Source organism: Danio rerio, chromosome 5 (assembly GCF_052040795.2).
Source record: "Danio rerio strain M-AB ecotype USA chromosome 5, GRCz13ab, whole genome shotgun sequence".
NCBI lineage: Eukaryota > Metazoa > Chordata > Actinopteri > Cypriniformes > Danionidae > Danio > Danio rerio.
The window spans coordinates 60,582,501-60,600,827 of NC_141025.1; the positions used below are offsets into that span (position 1 = coordinate 60,582,501).

General features: G+C 33.5%; 2 protein-coding genes and 1 long non-coding RNA gene across 6 annotated transcripts in view; all 3 read right to left on the reverse strand.

The window, feature by feature from the left end:
* The window catches only part of slc25a35 (solute carrier family 25 member 35), a 3,854-nt gene extending 1,870 nt beyond the window's left edge, over window positions 1-1,984 (reverse strand). For 2 of the 4 annotated variants that reach the window (XM_087252034.1, XM_087252032.1), the window contains exons 1-3: window positions 1,381-1,984; window positions 726-791; window positions 1-82 (exon numbers count right to left, since the gene is read on the reverse strand). The exon at window positions 1-82 is cut by the window's left edge and continues 35 nt beyond it. In XM_087252034.1, coding sequence (XP_087108160.1) covers window positions 1-82; window positions 726-791; window positions 1,381-1,752 — 520 coding nt within the window. In that variant the 5' untranslated portion in view covers window positions 1,753-1,984. Of the gene's footprint in view, window positions 119-725; window positions 792-1,380 lie in introns of all 4 variants that reach the window. The other 2 variants (XM_087252033.1, NM_001099447.1) reach the window with 2 other exon arrangements.
* Window positions 1,985-5,524: 3,540 nt separating this feature from the next.
* On the reverse strand, window positions 5,525-10,424 carry tmem141 (transmembrane protein 141). The gene is given in 5 exon segments (NM_001076598.1): window positions 5,525-5,771; window positions 6,184-6,291; window positions 9,167-9,250; window positions 9,486-9,552; window positions 10,365-10,424. Coding segments are annotated over 5 exon segments (375 nt in total). The 5' UTR covers window positions 10,419-10,424; the 3' UTR covers window positions 5,525-5,709.
* Window positions 10,425-14,684: 4,260 nt separating this feature from the next.
* Window positions 14,685-17,729, reverse strand: LOC103911123 (uncharacterized). The gene is made up of 5 exons (XR_015491834.1): window positions 17,675-17,729; window positions 16,983-17,090; window positions 16,854-16,896; window positions 16,619-16,765; window positions 14,685-15,180 (listed from the first exon to the last, which is right to left on the reverse strand). It is a non-coding gene; the product is annotated as an uncharacterized LOC103911123 (long non-coding RNA).
* Window positions 17,730-18,327: the final 598 nt, after the last annotated feature.

The following is an 18,327-nucleotide window of genomic DNA, read 5'->3' on the forward strand; positions in this document are numbered from 1 at the left end:
AAGTAGCGAGTTGAGCAGCTGATCCCACACTAACCCTTGGGATCGCTGCACTTGCTCCCCTCCACAAGCCCAAAATTCCATGCTGTTTGTGAATGGCAAATAGAGCATTTGTCATTCCCTGTCATGGAAGGGAAACAAATCTATATATATATATATATATACAACTGGGGGTGCAACAATACAGACTTCTCACAGTTCATTTCGGTGTATATAAAACATTTAGTAAAAAAGCAGTAAAATAAAAAGAAATAAACTCAAATACAAAATGCAAATACAAAAAATAAATGCAAAATGTGAGCACAATACAATACAATACAAAAATAAATACAATAGCAAAGTAAAAGTATACAAGTATAAACACTGCTTTTCAGGTTTTTCATGAAAGTTTTGATTAATATTACAAACACAACCCCCACACAGTGTTTCTGTACTCAGAACTACCAATTTACTTAAGATATGGTTAGATTATAGAAACAGCTGTTTTCTGTTGACATCTCAAACAAATCTTCTAGATTCGCAGGAACTGAGAAAATGTGACTTTAATCCAAAGGTTAAAGTTGTATCGTTTTGAGTTGCTGTCTGTACTGCAGATGAAGTTGGTGTACTTGTCAGCATTTGTCAAATAAAGATTTCAGATGTTTACACAGGTGCTGCACATTTATTAAAGTCAAATTAAAGGATTTGAGATCTCTTTGTTGGATGTTTTGTGTGGTGACTTAACTTACCCTGTGCTTATACTGGTGTCCAACTGCAATAGAGGAAGTGGACTGACTTTGAAGATGTGTTTTTACCTGAAAGAAATTAAAATAAATGTATAAGAGAGGTTTTATGAGAAACTTGATTTATCATTGAGCTTGCCAACAATTTATATATTATTTCATGTATTGTAATTATTAGTGCTTGTCATAGGCTTAGCAGTAAATCACAATAACATCAAATAATTGTAAAATAACCATAAACAATAATAAAAAACATTATTAATATTATTAAATAATAATAGAAAAATATACCAATCAAAATGTATCCTATTATTCATTCGTTTTATTTTTTAGGTTGTTTTTAGGTTGTTTCAATTGCCAATCAACGTAGAAAAATTGGACCAATAAACTTTAAATAATTTAAGTCGTTTTTAAATGCACATGTCTAATTTAAAACCTTATGAGGATTCGAACATGTCCTATTTCGGTAAAAAATAAAAATAAAAAATAAACCTAGACCCAGAACTACAGTATGCGCTCTGAATGTTGTCATATTTGACAGCCGTATGCGCCAGGCAATCCCACTATAATGTTCAGTAGTACCGGGAGAACCGTTGCCACTTACAATATGTTTCTTTCGTATATAAGACATAAAAACCCTGAAAGTTATAAGTTTACTCACTAGGTAAATCGGGCTGCCCATTACAGCGCCCACAACACCAGCAATGGCCCCAGACACTGTGCTCTTCGTAGCGCTAACCCTTCCGTCCGTGTGAATGTAGCCCAAGGACTCGGTGAGGGCGTACGAACCAAGCCGGACCCCATTCATAAAAAATTGATAAACCAATCCGGGAACCAAACCTTTCTGCAGACCAGCCAGTCCATCTATTTTGCCTATCGTGTAAAAGGCATGAAATACATTCCTGTAATACACTTGGTATGTTCCTCGACTTTTCAGCTCTCCTTGCAATTGCATTCTAGTTTTCACAACCTCCAGAGGGTTTGTAAAGAAGCAGGCACCACACGCAGCGACGCCACCGAGAATGAAATCCATGTTTCGTGGATCGTTGAATTAACGTTACCCGGAAACAGGTGATGTACAGTATGACTTTAAACAAGAAACTTCGGGCCTTTCAAAGCCAGTGAATATAACAATGTACTGATAAAGCACTCGTCAGGATAACTCATAAATATTACTTTCTAAACACACAGTAAGGAAGCAGATACGTATGTTCAGTAATCCCCTGAATCACGCGATACGCGTGAACGTTTTGCTGAGTATGAATGTCAGCTCGCATTCGCCAGGGCGCGTCCATCATCCCAGCTCGGCCTCTTAACCAATCAAAACAGAGACGTTGCTCCATCCTTTGTTACAGGTCCTCTTATTGGACAGTTGTACACTGGTAACACCTTCAAGCGACTGGCGTGCGGTGACCCCTCAAAAACCGTATTATTAGTATTAAATAACTTTTGTAAGTGCTTTATCTGTGGTATGAAATGCTTTTAAATCCAGATTGGAATTTCTTAAAATTGTTTCTCTATAGGAAGGAACATAGATGAGTGAGAGACAACATTTTCTAGTTTCTTTTCTTGTCTTTTTATATATTTTATTACATATATTATTACATTTATTGCACTTCATAAATAAGTGCACCTCATTAAAAAAAATCAAATTTGGATCTATTTCTCAATAAATATTCTGGTGCACTTACACACAACTGTTTTATTAAACAGTTACATTCATTAAGAGCGTGACATCCATCTTTAGAAATAGAAAGATTTAAATTCAACAAAATAACTTAAAATATAAAGATTTAAATAAAAAAAATTAAAACTAAAATCTTTTAACTATTTCAGATATTTATTTTTTTTTTAATAAAAAAATGTAAAAAAAAAAGTAATAAAAAAAATAAAAATAAATAAATTCCCCAAACATAATAATTTGTGGGTGTCATCACCTGACAGCAAGGTCAGTTGGCATTGCTGGACTGGGTCAGTTGGTATTTCTGTGTGGAGTTTGCATGTTCTCCTTGTGTTTGTGTGGGTTTCCTCCTGTTTCCCCACAAGTCCAAAGATGTGCTATAGATAAATTGAGTAAGATAAATAGTCCATAGTGTATGTGTGTGAACAAGAGTGTATGGGAGTTTAGTAAAATGAAAGAAGAAAAGCCTGCATGTGTATAGCGTTTTACCTAATTGCAACCACCACAGTAATCTGTTAGTGATTGCGTTGCTTTAGCTTTTTCAGGGTTAACTACTATGATATCCCAATTGCAAATGAGAAATACTGGAAAATTGCTTTTAATGCTTTTCAGCCTTCATTTATACCACATGTCTTTGGACTAGTGGAGGACACTGGAGCACCCAGAGGAAACCCACACGAATGCAGGGAGAACACACAAACTCCACACAGAAATGCCAACTGACCCAGTCAAGGCTCGAACCAGCAACCATCTTGCTGTGAGGCGAGAGCAATACCCACTGCACTACCTCAGTACCGCCCCGTTCAGCCTTATAATCTTAAAATGTGATCAAAATCACCTGTTTTGTCATCACTTTTGACATTGGGCTAGAAAATCATTCAAATACTAGCTCAAAATGGCGATGGTGAATTACTAATGGCTACTAATCTCTTTGGACTGTGGGGGAAACCGGAGCACCCAGAGGGAACCCAAGTGAACGCAGGGAGAAAATGCAAACACCACACAGAAACACCAACTGCCCCCGCCGAGGCTCGAACCAGCGACCTTCTTGCTGTGAGGCGACAGCACTACATACTGCGCCACTGCGTTACCCATATTATGGAAACAGAGGCACACATGTAAACCAGAAAATGCTACAAGTTTGGAAAAAGATAATGTTAGTCAACACGAATGTGAAATCTGTTATTCATTAATTTTCCTCCAATTTAGTCCCTTATTTATCAGGAGTTACCACAGTGGAAAGGACTGTCAACTATTCCGGCATATGTTTTACACAGCAAATTTTTGAGAAACTCAGTACTGAGAAACACCCTTACACTCTTGCTTTTACACACACACACACACACTACAATCAATTTAGTTTAATTTACCTATAGCGCATGTTTATAGACTGTAGGGAAAAAACGAAGCACCTGGAGGAAACCCATGCAAACTCCACACAGAAATGCCCAACTGACCCAGCCAGGATTCACACCAGTGACCATCTTGCTGCGAGGCCACTGTGCCACTCAAAATGAGTAATCACATTTTTTTTTTCATTGAATGTTTCTCTAAAAGTATTTTATATATCGTTAACAAGAACACTTAAAATAATAACTTCGAGCTTTGTAAATACATAGGACATTATTTGTTCCTTTGCAACTCATCAACTGCTATTGACACAAATGGAATAGCATGACCCAATGTTCAATGTTTAATACATGTGATTGCAATGCTCTTGGAAATTAGATATTTTATAATGAAAGAGAAAGATGTAGTTTGCACCTTAAAAGCAACCTATGGTAAAAAAATCCACTATTCAAGCTGTTTGGACAGACATGTGTGTAGGTATAGTGTATAGACTGTCATATTGGGGTGATATAAACACGCAGTCCTTTTTTTTAATTTAACAACATAAAAACAGTGGACTAATTGGAGGGGTTTTTAGATCGACCTCAACTTGACGTAGGAGTGCGATCCGCCCGCCCACCAATATTGATTGACAGGCGCGCATCACCATATCCTCAGTTTGTTGTTTCACGTCCGCCATTTTCAGCGTGTGAGTCAAAGCAATGTCAATGAAGAAACACCCTTGCTCTATTTTTAGATAAAAGGTTCATTGGGCTCAACACAAGATCAACATTCACCACATGATTGCTGTAATCTGAATTATTTTTTAACTTCAGGTAGGTTTGCAAATGTGTACTTTTCATTGCATCTACCTTAAACTTCAGACGTTTGCATTTCTCGCGGTCACAGAAGCTCCCTGTGATATTGACTAGGTGTAGCTAGAAAGTGCGAGCACGTTACCTCACATGCATGACGCTCGATTGGAAATAACATGAAAAACTTGCCTGCAGGTTGCACACCAGAAGTGCTGCTCTGCGACGCTCAGCGTCGTGCCACGCAGCGTCAAGCATTTTAGAATTCTAAACATAGTTTTCTATCAGGGTGCACACAACAGTGCTTCAAGTCGGCGACTGTCTGTGGCGCCTAGCCACGATTCGGGACACTTTATATTTCTGCCACACCACAGAGCGCCATCTGAATAGTTACATTTTAAATAACATCCGAATGTGCGTGTCTGGTGTGCCGTGTCAAAGTGCATCCGGTGCCCCAGTCAAAGTTAATTTAGTGTGTGTGGTTATTAGTCTAGGTGTACAAGCTTGGAACTGTAAACCTGCACACAGTTGGCTGTAAAACTATACAAAGACACAAATGATTATGTACTCTCTGCTTGGTCTGTGTCCGAGTCATACATGTACGGCTGAATGCTAGTCCTCTTACTCATGTTGCTTCTCTCTGTCTGCCTGCCTGTCTGTTGCCAAACACAAAGCAGGGGAGCTCTTGGCTCTGCCCCTTGTTACATTGGGCAGGAAGTCGAAACTAATTTTCATGTGAAGCAACACACCCCTAAAACAGCGACCTGTGTACACGCCCCCCAAAATTACACTTTTTAACACATTATAATAAAAAATACAATTGTTTTTAACTGAACCTAAACTGGCACACTCAGAAGAACCATAATATTAATATTAAATCTTTAAAAAGGGTTAAACTATGTGCCCTAAAGACTTACTGATGAATATCTTCAAAATTACAAAAATGATTTAAAATGGTAATCATGCTAGAAAACACTACTTTTATAAACATATTTTATTGTGCAACCCAGATAAGTAATAATACATCCTATATATGTGAATTATTCACTGACACACACACAATTTGATTTGAAAGGCTAAACTTATTACTGAAATCATGTCATTCAACTCCCTGATTTATTAAAGTAACAGTATCTTATCTGCCACTCAGACTATGGCACAAAGGTCTTTATTCCAGCACATCCTCATGTTGTGTGGTTGTAGAATCAGCAGAAGTTTCTGGTTCTTCCTCTAGTTAAAAAAAAAAACAAATGGTAAGACTCCTCAACAATGGGGTCCTAGTCAAAATATACCATTTTACAAGCATGTTTAAAAAAGAAGTGGATCGTAGGAAATGTGCCATTTAATTTAGTTTTTGCTTGCATACATAGCCACAGTGTAGCCATGACCATCTTAAGCTCGTTCTCATTCATTTGTGTGCTAGCTTTTGGATCCAAGATTTTGCACTATATGTTTTATAATGAATACTGAAGTCCTTGCGATTGTAGATACAAAATTATGAAAGTATTGTAGTTTAGGAACAAAGAAATTTAATAGCTTATCTCTTGAGTCTACACTGCAACATATTAAACTGATACATTATTCCAGCTGTTTTTTACCTACATATTAATAAAGTGCAGCAAGCAAACGACTAAACACTTACTGTCAGAGTTTCTGTCAGGAATATTTCCTGTCTCAAGAAATAACCAGACATCGGAACACTTCATGGTTTCCCAGCGAGTTACCGAATAGCTGAATACAGAGGAAGAAACTGCAAAGAAAAACAAAGCGTAATTACATTATATTACACAAATAATAATATACACATGATGTAATATTACAAGCATATGTTTAAAACTTCACACAACTGTAATGTCATAAATATATAATGTAATAATTTTCAACTAAAAGAATTTAATTTTAATTTAATTTTATTAGTTTTGGATTTTTCCACCTAATTTAACATAATAATGTAATCAATCGAAATGTAAGAAATGTATTGCTGAAGGAACATGCTATAGCAATTTACCATAAAATCAAAGTTTATATTCTACTATCAGCAAACCTAAGTGGAAAAACTGTTCACTATAGTGGTCAAGAGAGCTCAAATGCAAATTGAATGCATGAACCACAGCAAAATTGGGAAAACATCTTTATCAGTTTAACAACACACATGTACACATTCTCATAACAAATACAGAAATATGATGCAAATAGTAAAGATTACTAAGTAAAAGTGTTGGGGCCACAAATTGTAACAAGCCTGCTGCTTCCTGTTTAGAGTCTTTTTATATTTTTATATTAATGCATGAACGATACATACAGAACAATGCCAGAGACATACAAAAAAGAAAAGTATATAAAAGGTTATATAGGGATACAAGAACTCAATAGGTAAAACAAAATAATATAGATTTTAAAAAATATTACAAATAAATAATGCTAGGCCTTGTTAACTCACAATAACTTAAAAGTATCAAACAAATATACAGTTTTAACAGTTTTTTTGTTTGTTCTATCCTTAATGGTATTTATATAAATATGTAGTTCCTTAAGTACCACTAAAAACAGAGGTTTCTGATTGCTATCCTGTTTAGTGTCTGCTGTGTTGTTGGATATCTGAGAGGTGAGTATTTTGTTTATGTTGGAAGTTATAGGACAAAAACTGTACAGACAAATGTATCAGAAGTAACTGTGTATATGGTCATTTCAGATTTTTGTATGGGAAGAGATATATACACAATGATTATATGATTAGGGAATTCATTATAATACTCCAGATTAAATAAAAAAAAGAAAAAAACCTAAATAAAAGAGATAAGGGTATAGATAAAATAAACAAAATAGATCAAATGGACACACATGATTGGGTAAATATTTGCAAATATCTTCATAATAAATGTCCTGATTAACCTCAATGTCCTCTAGTCCAGGGATTATCAACCGGTGGGCTGCGGCCCTCTAGTGGGCCTCAGCAATCCTGCAGGTGGGCCGCGAGATAAACTCTGAATAAACTTAAAATTAACTCTCAATATTATACTATAATTTTAATATGATTAATATGCTATATTATAATGATTGAAGAAAATTAACGAAGTAATGCACTTTTTGATCTATTTAAGATATCCACATAGTTGTCCAAATTAATGTCCTGTGAGTGTTTCATAACGAGCGCGCACCCATACAGGAGGATCTAGTGAGGCTCAATGGTGTTTTTGCCATAGATTGTAAAATAAACTTGCATATGAGCTTCAGATGCACTCTGGCGGAACTGTTCCTGTCAGTGATCTACCAATAATATCCGGCTGCAAACTCAACCTCCATCAGATTGACACGTCTCAACAAATTTAGAGTGTTTAACTGTATTTTACATTTGTCTGTATATTTTTGAATAGTAGATATTCAATAGTAAAAGGTGGTCTTTTGCAATCTCCCTGTTGACCTTTGGTTCTCTTAGAATGTAGGCCTATTTTTATTTTTTTAAATAAAGGTTCATTTTAAATAAAGGTTTAAATTTAGATGAGCATTTCATGTAAAACATTTTAAAGAAAATGTCGGAAAGATGGGCCTTAAAAAACTGAAGTGGCCCCCGAAGTGATGCTTTAGTACAATTTGCTCATCTTGCAATAAAGGTTGCATGGGGATTTGAGACATGCCTCCATTTATTCACTGAAATAGATACACAAACAGACTTCAGTCTTTTTATATTTTACAGATTTCCTTTAGATTTTCATAAATCAGGGGTGTGGCTCTAAAAAAGGCTCACTTAAAATGTGCCACCCTTCCCAAGATGTGTGCTGGCAAATGTTAAAGCACCCTGTTGGCATGATAACTGTTCTTGGTAAAGCCACACATGGTGAATGCACAGTGGACTTCTGGTTTTAATGCTTTCAAGCTCTATGAACCCAGTAAGTAATATCAATATTGTGCCCATTTGATAGATGAACTTTTAAATAAAGCATCAGATCAAGAAAGCTGCCTCTCTATGTCTCTGACAGGACTATTGTGGTGAACTGGTTCCCTACCAGCAAACTCAACACTATTATTAAAACAATTGTATACAAATTTTATTTGAAGCATAATAAGTCTTGTCAAGACATGCTGTCTCTGGTATCCCTAATTCTACTTTTGTGCAATACCCCTCATGTACTCAAACAGTTTTTTTTTTTTTTTTGTATATAGGAGGAAGCAGCCAGATTTGTCCTTTTTTTGGTGTTCCTCGACAATGTTGTGGTCTGTGCTGTTTGTAGTGTATTTCTGTATCTGCATTACGGCTTTGTAGTCATAAAGATATTTCAGAAAAAAATCAATGCACGATTTGAATAGATCTTTTTTCCACCGTTTAAAAAAAATGTGTGGAGTGAAAGGTAAGTAATTTATAATATTATATAATTATTAAAATTATTTTCTGAAAATATCTCGCCCACGGAAGGTTTACAATATAATTGACTTTCAATAAAAGAAATGAATTCTTGTTTGGTTGTCAACAAAATTATCATAAAACATTTGTAAGTCACAGCATTTTAGTCACTTCAACCACCTAAAGTTTTATGCTTATTTTGTGCATTTATTATATTATTACAAATATTGTGTATTTATTATATTAGTCTTTTCTTGCATTATACTGAAACATGCATCAGGCTTACCAATAGATACAAAAAGGTTCCACTGAAGGGGATATTTGATTATTTTCTGAAGTGCTCTCTGTCCAAAAAATATACCCACTGTGCCTGTATGAAAAAGTAAAAACAAAAGAGAAAAAATTAATGAAAGAATGCCTAAATTCATAATGAGATCAATTTTTTTTTGTTAAGCAAACTATAGTCAAATATAATAAGCAACAGATTTTTCTTGAATGTTTAATGAAGACACTTGTAAGAACACAGGGTGTCCTTTCTCAGAAAAATCTGATACACAGATAATGATCAGAAACGACTTTTATTTATGATATAAATGTAAACTAACCTAGTATGAAGCTTGCTGTGCCTTTCATAAAGGCATAAGACTGACAGGCAACATACTGCTGCAAGCCCTGAGGACAACAAAATATCACCACCATTAAATTATTATGGAATTATGGACAAGAATATGGCTAGTTGTCACGAGATGTATCGCAGATCTTTGGCTCAAAAGCTTATTTTTCTTGAGTTTTATTCCAGGCAGCTCATCTGAGCTAAATAAAATGTAAATAAGCTATATACTACCAGTCAAAAGTTTGGGGGTTGGGGTTTTTAAATAAAATTATTCTGCACATCAAGGCATTTATTAATTGTGAAAAATAAAATAAAAAATTACATAACTGCTTTCTTTTTGCAAATGAAATTATTACTTCAGTCATTATTGCTTATATTACTTATAATAATAACAATCATAATAAATAAATAAATCAATATTTGAGTGATTTCTGAAGGATCATGTCACTTAAGTCTGGAGTAGCTGAAAATGAAGCTGAGAATTCACCTTTAACATCACCAGAATAAATTATTAAATAAATTAAGAACCACTTTTAAACAGTTATTTTATAGTGAAATAACATTTTACAATTCGTACTGTATTTTTTATCAAATAAATCTTGGTAAGCAGGATAAGCTAAAGAATAAAGTTAAAGTATATATACTTAAAGTAGTTTTTTATAAATAAAATGTTATTTATCAAATGACTGACTTAAACTGTTACAATTTCCCCTATTCAATTCAAGCCAAAATTAACACGTTTCTCTTCAATAAGATAAGTGTCTATTCATAAAGCAATTACACATTTTATGACGGTTTTACTAAAAAAAAAAAAATGTTTTGGATTAAAAAAAAGAAAGAAAAACAGATCTGCAACATGAAATAGACGCACCGGGTGCTTTGCTACAATTGCATCATCCACTTTGCTGAGTCCAATATTGACCATGGCGCTACAAGTATGAGCTATAAACCATAAGGTTAAACAAATTGGACCTCCTCTTGTCGAGCGTTGCTGCTGTTGTTGTTGTTGCGTACGTAGTTTCCGCACGTGTACGAAGAAATCGAGACTGAGTAACAAGATAGATTGTTGTCAGAGTGACCTCTCATGGTTTGGAGACAAGGTGGAACTCCCAGCACCACTTGCACTGACACTGCAGGGTCCAGAAGACGACAAAACAATCACAGAACGTTTTATCAATATTATTATTAATAATAATTACTAAGAAGAAAACATATACAGTGCGTTTATTTACTTTTAAAAGAGTATTAAATATCTGTGAATATTAGATAGATGTGGTACTTCAGTGAAATCTGGACTATCTATCTATTATCAAAGAAAATACAAAATTGTACAATATAAAACAACATACAAAACATATGCCAGAGTGCAGACAAAACATTCATTCATTAAAAATCTTATATTCTTGAAGATTTTACAAGAATTACATCTTTGCATTTTTATTAATAGGCTAATTGTTCATCAAACTAGTGAATAAGGCCTATAGTCTCTTGAATAAAATGAATAAAGTTTGGCTTGGATCCAGATCCCTTTTTTATACATGTGAACTTGTTAACTTGTGAAATTGTTACATTGACATGATAAATGCAAATATAATTTTTTTTTCTTTTAACTTGGATATGATATTTGTTTTGAAAAGTTTCCTTATTCACCCAGAAAATACTTTGTATATACAATCACGGAAACAGATTTTTTCTATAAAACAAAAATCACAGGAATAATCAATATCCAAATGAAATCTCCCTAAAACATCTTTAGCTATATATATATATATATATATATATATATATATATATATATATATATATATATATATATATATATATATATATATATGTGTGTGTGTGTGTGTGTGTGTGTGTGTGTGTGTGTGTGTGTGTGTGTGTGTGTGTGTGTGTGTGTGTATGTATATATATATGTATAGCCTATATATATATATATATATATATATATATATATATATATATATATATATATATATATATATATATATATATATATATATATATATATACTTAAATTTAGCTTCCTTTTCTTTAACCTTTTTAACTTCTTTTTTTATTTTACATAATATGGGCCCTATCATACACCCGGCGCAGTGTGGCGCAATGCGCGGCGCAATAGTCTTTTGGTAGTTTTAGCTTGGCGCAAGAGTCGTTTTGAGGCGTTGCTCTACGCTGTTTAAATAGCAAATGCATTAGTGCTCATTTGTGCGCCCATAGGCGTTCTGGTCTAAAAAGGAAGGCGTTCTGAGGCGGACCGCTGGCGCGCGTAGCTATTTTAAGAAACTAAAATAGATTTCTCATTAGACCAAAACTAACCAGGTCTAAACTCCGGCGCAGAGTTGCGCCTCGCTTACGCACTGCTTAATACGCACAAGAAAGCAATAGGCAAATATCTTTACATATGAAAAAATGTAAATATTAAGGATATATAGGATATAATAAGAATAGATATAAATATAAAGGATTAAAATATTACAAAACATATTATTTTCTAGCCCACATAAATATGAAAAATCACTGCTTTTATGTCTTCTTCATCTCGGGAGGCTTTTCAGTTCATTCATAACAATTTGCTTTTGTATAATGTTATTATCATTAGCAGTATTATTTAATATATCCATATTTATATTTGTTTTATTAAAAACAAGCTTAGATTTGCCCACCTGTCAGGTTTTAGACCATATGGGGCATGGCAGGTGTATTTGGAAATAACTCAGTATTTTGACCACACTTGGTCATTATCGTTTATTTATTCGTTTGCTAGAAATTAGAACTGAATTTAGAAATAGTTTTGAAACAAATCTTTGCGCTCAACAAACGAATTTAATTATTTAAAGGCTAATTGATGTCTGTGCCTAAAGGTTTCCCTATCCAAGAGCGAATGTGAAAGTAGTTCCATTATCTCTCTTTCTTACACAGTAGATGCTCTGTTTAACAGTTTTCTGTTAAAAAAAACTGTCAACTGTTAACTGTTTGCTTGTGAAATGCTCATTTTTTCCACTTAGACTTACTTTGCATCCTGTAAATAGCGAATGCGCTCTTTGCGCGACGAAGCTGGGTCTTAAAGGGAATGGGAGATGAGACTCTAATTGGTTTATTCTCAAAACACATCTATAACTCATTAAGAAAATAAACTCAACCCTTTTAGCCCATGCGCCTTGGCACAAAGCACATTTTCCCGTCCTTAAATTAGCAAAAATGCGTTCTGACACGCCCTGAAAGCATTTGCGCTCTGTGCTTTGCGTTCTGCGCATAGACGTCAAAATAAAGCCCTTTGTTTCACAGGAACTCCAAACTTTTTTTCTAATTTACATTTAATGCATTGGTCTATTTAAGCCTTATAACCATTATCACCTGTATTATGTCTTATACATTTATTGGTTTCATTTTTTAATTAATATCAAGTTATCGGGTTTCAGTATTAATATCAGGATTTCTTAACAATTTCCTCTAAAAAATCAAGGCAAGGCATGCTCATTTATATAGCACATTTAATACACAATGGTAATTCAAAGTGCTTTACACATGAATTAAAGAAACAAGAACATAAAAACAAAACAAAAATTTAAATATTTAAAAAGAGATTGCAATGTGTTAAAATAGGTTTTAAATGAATAAAAAAGAAAAGAAAGACACAACAGTGCAATCTGTTGAACGCAGCACAGTGCTCATTCAGTAAAGGCACAGCTAAACACATGTTTTAGTCTTGATTTGAATGTGCCTGTTAGAGCACAACTGATCATTTCTGGATGCTGATTCCAGCAGGGAGGGGTGTAGTAGCTGATTCACTTTGCTTTGATGAAACTCTTGGTATTTCTAATTACTTAATCTGACTTACTGCCAGGTATGTGATACCCCTAGGGGACCATTTGATTGGTTTGATAAAATTGGGCTCTGATACGTCTAATGACCCTAAGGGCATTATTTCTGATTTATGAAAATTAACTTTATATCCGGAAATAACTCCAAATTGCATAATCAAATCAGTTAATTCATGTAAGGATCTTTGTGGGTAAGTTAGCAAAATATCATACGCGTAAAGCAGTATCTTATGTTGTCTATATTGTCAATATAGTTACACCATAAATTTTTAGATTGTTTTGAATGCAAATTGCCAGGGGCTTAATCGCTATATGGCAAATAATAGTAGGGACAATATCGGAAGTTAAAATGTTGTATCGGGACATCCCTAGTATTTTCTATAGATTTATACTCCTCATGTGAAACTTACAAATAATACTCTGAACAGATATAAGAAGATCTGTTACTGTAAAGTTTCTAAAAATATACATTGGCAATTATGAAACAACGAACCTACTCACAAATTGAGCATTGTGTTTTCAATTGTTTTGCTGTAGTGTGTAATGATGTGTATAGTGTTTACATTTTTTAATGCTTTGAGTTGCTCTTTTGGTGTAAAAGTTTGAGTTTTGAAGTGAGAAAGTTTTGGTTGTGTTTATGTAGCTTTAGAAAGGGGTGCTGTGTTTAGACATTGGGAAACATGGAGGAATATTATAATAAATTATAATAAAAAATTTGAATTGTGTTTTGAACTGAACCTAAACTGGCACACTCAGAAAAACCACAATTTTAGTATTAAATCTTAATAACAGGTAAACAGGCCCTTTAAATAGATTTTTAGTTGATAATATATTTTTTGTGTAGGTATCACTGACTGGAAGTCTGCAAATAAGGTATAAAGGCCAAATATAGAGTGGAAACCTCTCCACGTGAATCCTGTGGTTGGCTTTACAAAGACACCATTGGATACTGCACTGTAAAAAATAAAAAGTTGAGTAAACTTAAAATTTTAAAGCAACCGGCTGCAAAGAAATTTTGAGTTTACTCAACTTCAGTGGTTGAAGTTGTGCCAAATTATTTTTTTAAGTTGACTGAAATGGCTGGTTTAAGTCATGACAACTTTCAAGCCTAAGTTCATCTAACTTGTCATTATGAGTTTGCCTAAAATTAAACAGGGGTTGAGTAAACTGTAATAAATGAGTTGGCACAACTTAACAGAAGTTCAGTTAACTCAAAGCTGTGCAGCTGGTTGCCTTAATTTTTTAAGTTGATTTAATCTTTATCTTTTAATTCATAATTTTATGGAAATCTTATATCTGCGCTTCTCAAACAAATACCTGTATGACTCTAAGTATGAAGTTAAGAGATTACAAAACACACTATAAAACACAATATCAAAGAATATATTTATTGACAATTCTGCAAACAGTTTTCTGTCCAAATGAAATGTACTGCAGTCCAGAGAAGGAAAAGAGGCAACAAAAAGGTAAATCCTCAAATCCTATATTGCCTTTTAAGTGCTCGAGTTAAGCAAAAGTAATATTTAAAATGCTTGCACTATCAACAGTTTTTTCAAAGTGCAAGAGTAATTAGTTTTGTCACGATATTTTAATTTTGTTACCCATCAGTTCTATAATTTTAAAAACGTCCAGTTTCAAAGATGTGTTTCAGTTCTTTGGGGTAGTTCATAATGAGGAAATTAATCAAACCAAAGAGGAGAACAACAGCTGTCGGAAGATCTTTTCCAGCACGATTTGCTCTTCCAGAACCACAGACAGGCACCTTACATTTAGGTTGGGCTGAAGAGTGGCAACATCATCTTCAACAGTGCTAAGGATGTCCATCTCCATCTCTATTGTGCAAATATCTTCTGGCTCTGTGTCCTGCAGTAAAAAGAAACATAAAAAGAGGATGAAAAACTATTTTTACTGCTAAATCACAAACATCTCCAAAAAGCAAGGTAAAAAAAAGCAAAGGCAAAGCAACTTAATTTGGAAACTGAAGGTAGTAATGTCAGTAACACAGTCATTTATATACCTTCTATTTATAAAACATTTCAGGTAACACTTTTATAATAATGAATCATTTATTAAGCATTAGCAAATAGTGAATTGATTATCCGTTAAGCATCAACTCTACATGAATAAACATTAGTAAGCTATTTAATAAGTACCAGTATCTAATAAATAAGTACTAGTATCTATTAAATAGATACTAGTACCTAATGAATAAGGACTAGTATCTAATACATAAGTACTAGTATCTATTAATTAGGTAGTAGCATCTCAGTAATAGGTACTAGTACCTAATGATTAACTACTAGTAGATAAAAATATGCACTAGTCACAGCTGGAATACATACTAGTCAAAACTGAATAGTTGATATCTCAATTAGAGATCCCATAGAAATGAATGGGAAAATTTTTAATTCATTACGAGTAACAACAGAATAGTTACTAGTCACTATTAAAATAAGTACTAGTAACTAATAAATAAGTACTAGTATCTAATAAATAAGTACTAGTAACAAATAAATAAGTACTAGTAACTAATAAATAAGAACTAGTATCTAATAAATAAGAACTAGTAACTAATAAATAAGTACTAGTAACTAATAAATAAGAACTAGTAACTAATAAATAAGAACTAGTATCTATTAAATAAGTACTAGTATCTAATAAATAAGTACTAGTAACTAATAAATAAGTTCTAGTATCTAATAAATAAGTACTAGTAACTAATAATTAAGTACTAGTAACTAATAAATAAGTACTAGTTAGTACTTAATGGAAAAGAACTAAGAAAATGGATAAGTACTAGTAACAAGAAAATAGATACTAGTACGGGTTATAGAATAAAAGTTAAAACGGCTTGCCATAGGTCATCAGCTATTGTCACATTAAACCAGATGCTCAGACCCTGAGAGATGACAGGTGGCACCACTTTACAATTGAAGGGCATTAATTTTGGTTATTGACAGGTTAGTCATTTTGATCAGAAATTCCCAACATGTTTTAATTATTAAAAATGAAATTTGCTTTATAATTATTGTTGCAGCACCTGTTTTCACTTCCTGGTCAGCCGAACTCAGTCATGGTTGTTCTACTAAAGACTAAGTGATGAAAATGTAGCATCCTTTACAGAGGTGAAAACAGTGCTACAAACTTTTCTTTTAGGGAACAAACTGTTTTGTAACTTCAAAGATTAATTACCTGCATGAATTCCAATATTGCACACAAAAAGAGAAACTCCATGGTAAACTCCATAAAGTTTAATATGCCCCCCTTTAATCAGTGATATGATTGAATGCTAAATAATTACTTGATTGTCCAGTTGGTCCAGGGCGGTTCTTATTATCTCTCCATATCGCCCACAACATGATCCATAAAACTTGATAGCGTATTCATCCGAAAAAGAGAAGATATCTTTGAGGTTGGTTTGAGTAATCCTGTAAAACTCAGCATAGACCTACAAACAGACCATAAAAAAATGAATAGTATGATTTGTGAACAAGGGTTATACATTTTGAAATAAATAATCTCAAATGCAAACTTGCCTAAACTCCCAAAAACATGCAGGCCACTGTTTTCGGACATCAGCTACAGGAGGTTAAAAAAATCAAACAGTCAGTAACTGCAGCAGACTGTTAATGTGCTAATGTCAAATGTGATTTTAATGCACCTACAGTCTTTAAAGTGCTGCTGCCAGGATGGTCCTTGATAGCGATGTAGTCTGTAGTGTAACTTCTCAGCTACTGTTTACAAATTTGCAAAACTTATACTGCATTCCAAACCTATAAAAAAGTAAATAAAAATGTAACATTGCAGGTCAATTTGTTTTCATAAATTAAACTGATGTTTTTAAAAAGCACAATATAAAATAAATATTGCAAACATAAAAAGAGAAGATTTAAATAATACATACATACATGTTACTTAACTCATAAATGGTTAATGTATGCCAAATAAATAATCATAAAAACCACAAGCTCCTGGAATACTATATGTACACTACTAGTGTCTGTATATTTAAAGTGGTATGCTAAATATTATTTTGAAGTGGTTTTAATGTTATCGCATTGCTGTTTTAATACAGACACAACAGGGTTAACAATACAGTGGTGACCGGCCGCTCAGATATGTCTGTTTGCAACAACAATATTTCACTACATTTCCCTCCAGTTTAAGAAGCAAATTAACGTTAAACAGTTCTTCAAATGAAGCAAACTTCACAGGTGGCTAGCTTGTTAGCCCGAGCTTGTCAGAAATGATCTTCACACGATGTAACTTAGTTTTTTGGGAACATAACATTACATTTTACTTTAGATTTGCACGCTATTTAGATTAATTTTGATAATAAAGCTAAAACAAAGCTTACCTGAATCAGGAGATGGCAGCTGCTGCTGGTGAGAGGACACCTCGTGCAAAATGGCACCCGAAGACAGACTGAGCATGTGCAAAGACGGGAAGTAAATGATCGAGTGAAGAACTCAAAATGTAAAGTCTGCTCAACTTAAGTATTTACTTTCATTGAACAAACCAGTTTTAAACCTTCAGTTAACTCATTTTTAAAAGTAAACTCAACACTGGGCTCAAAATATGTCCACCCAACTTACAATTTTGATTTGAGTTAACAATTTGCAAGTTGGATTTTTTACAGTGTGTAGTGACAGGAAAAAGGGGGTTAATTTGTATTTTATAGTATTTTAAGCGTATTTGTGGTCAACTGATGGATGTTTGGATTTGTGGTGAATGGATGGGATGGGTTTGTTTATTCGAAGAGATTGTTTTTTTTTGTTTTTGTTTTTTTGATACTTAAACAAATGTCTAATAGACTTGTGTTTGTTTTAAATTGATTAATGTCACTTAACATAAGGTTATTAAGTTCTTATATTTATCATAATTCTGTGATATTGAAACACACATTTACCAGACAAAACAAACTTGTCAAAATCAACTTACTTTAAATTTATTTTAGGCAATATGTTTGCTAACACTGAGAATCAACTAAAACACAGTTTGAAATAGAAT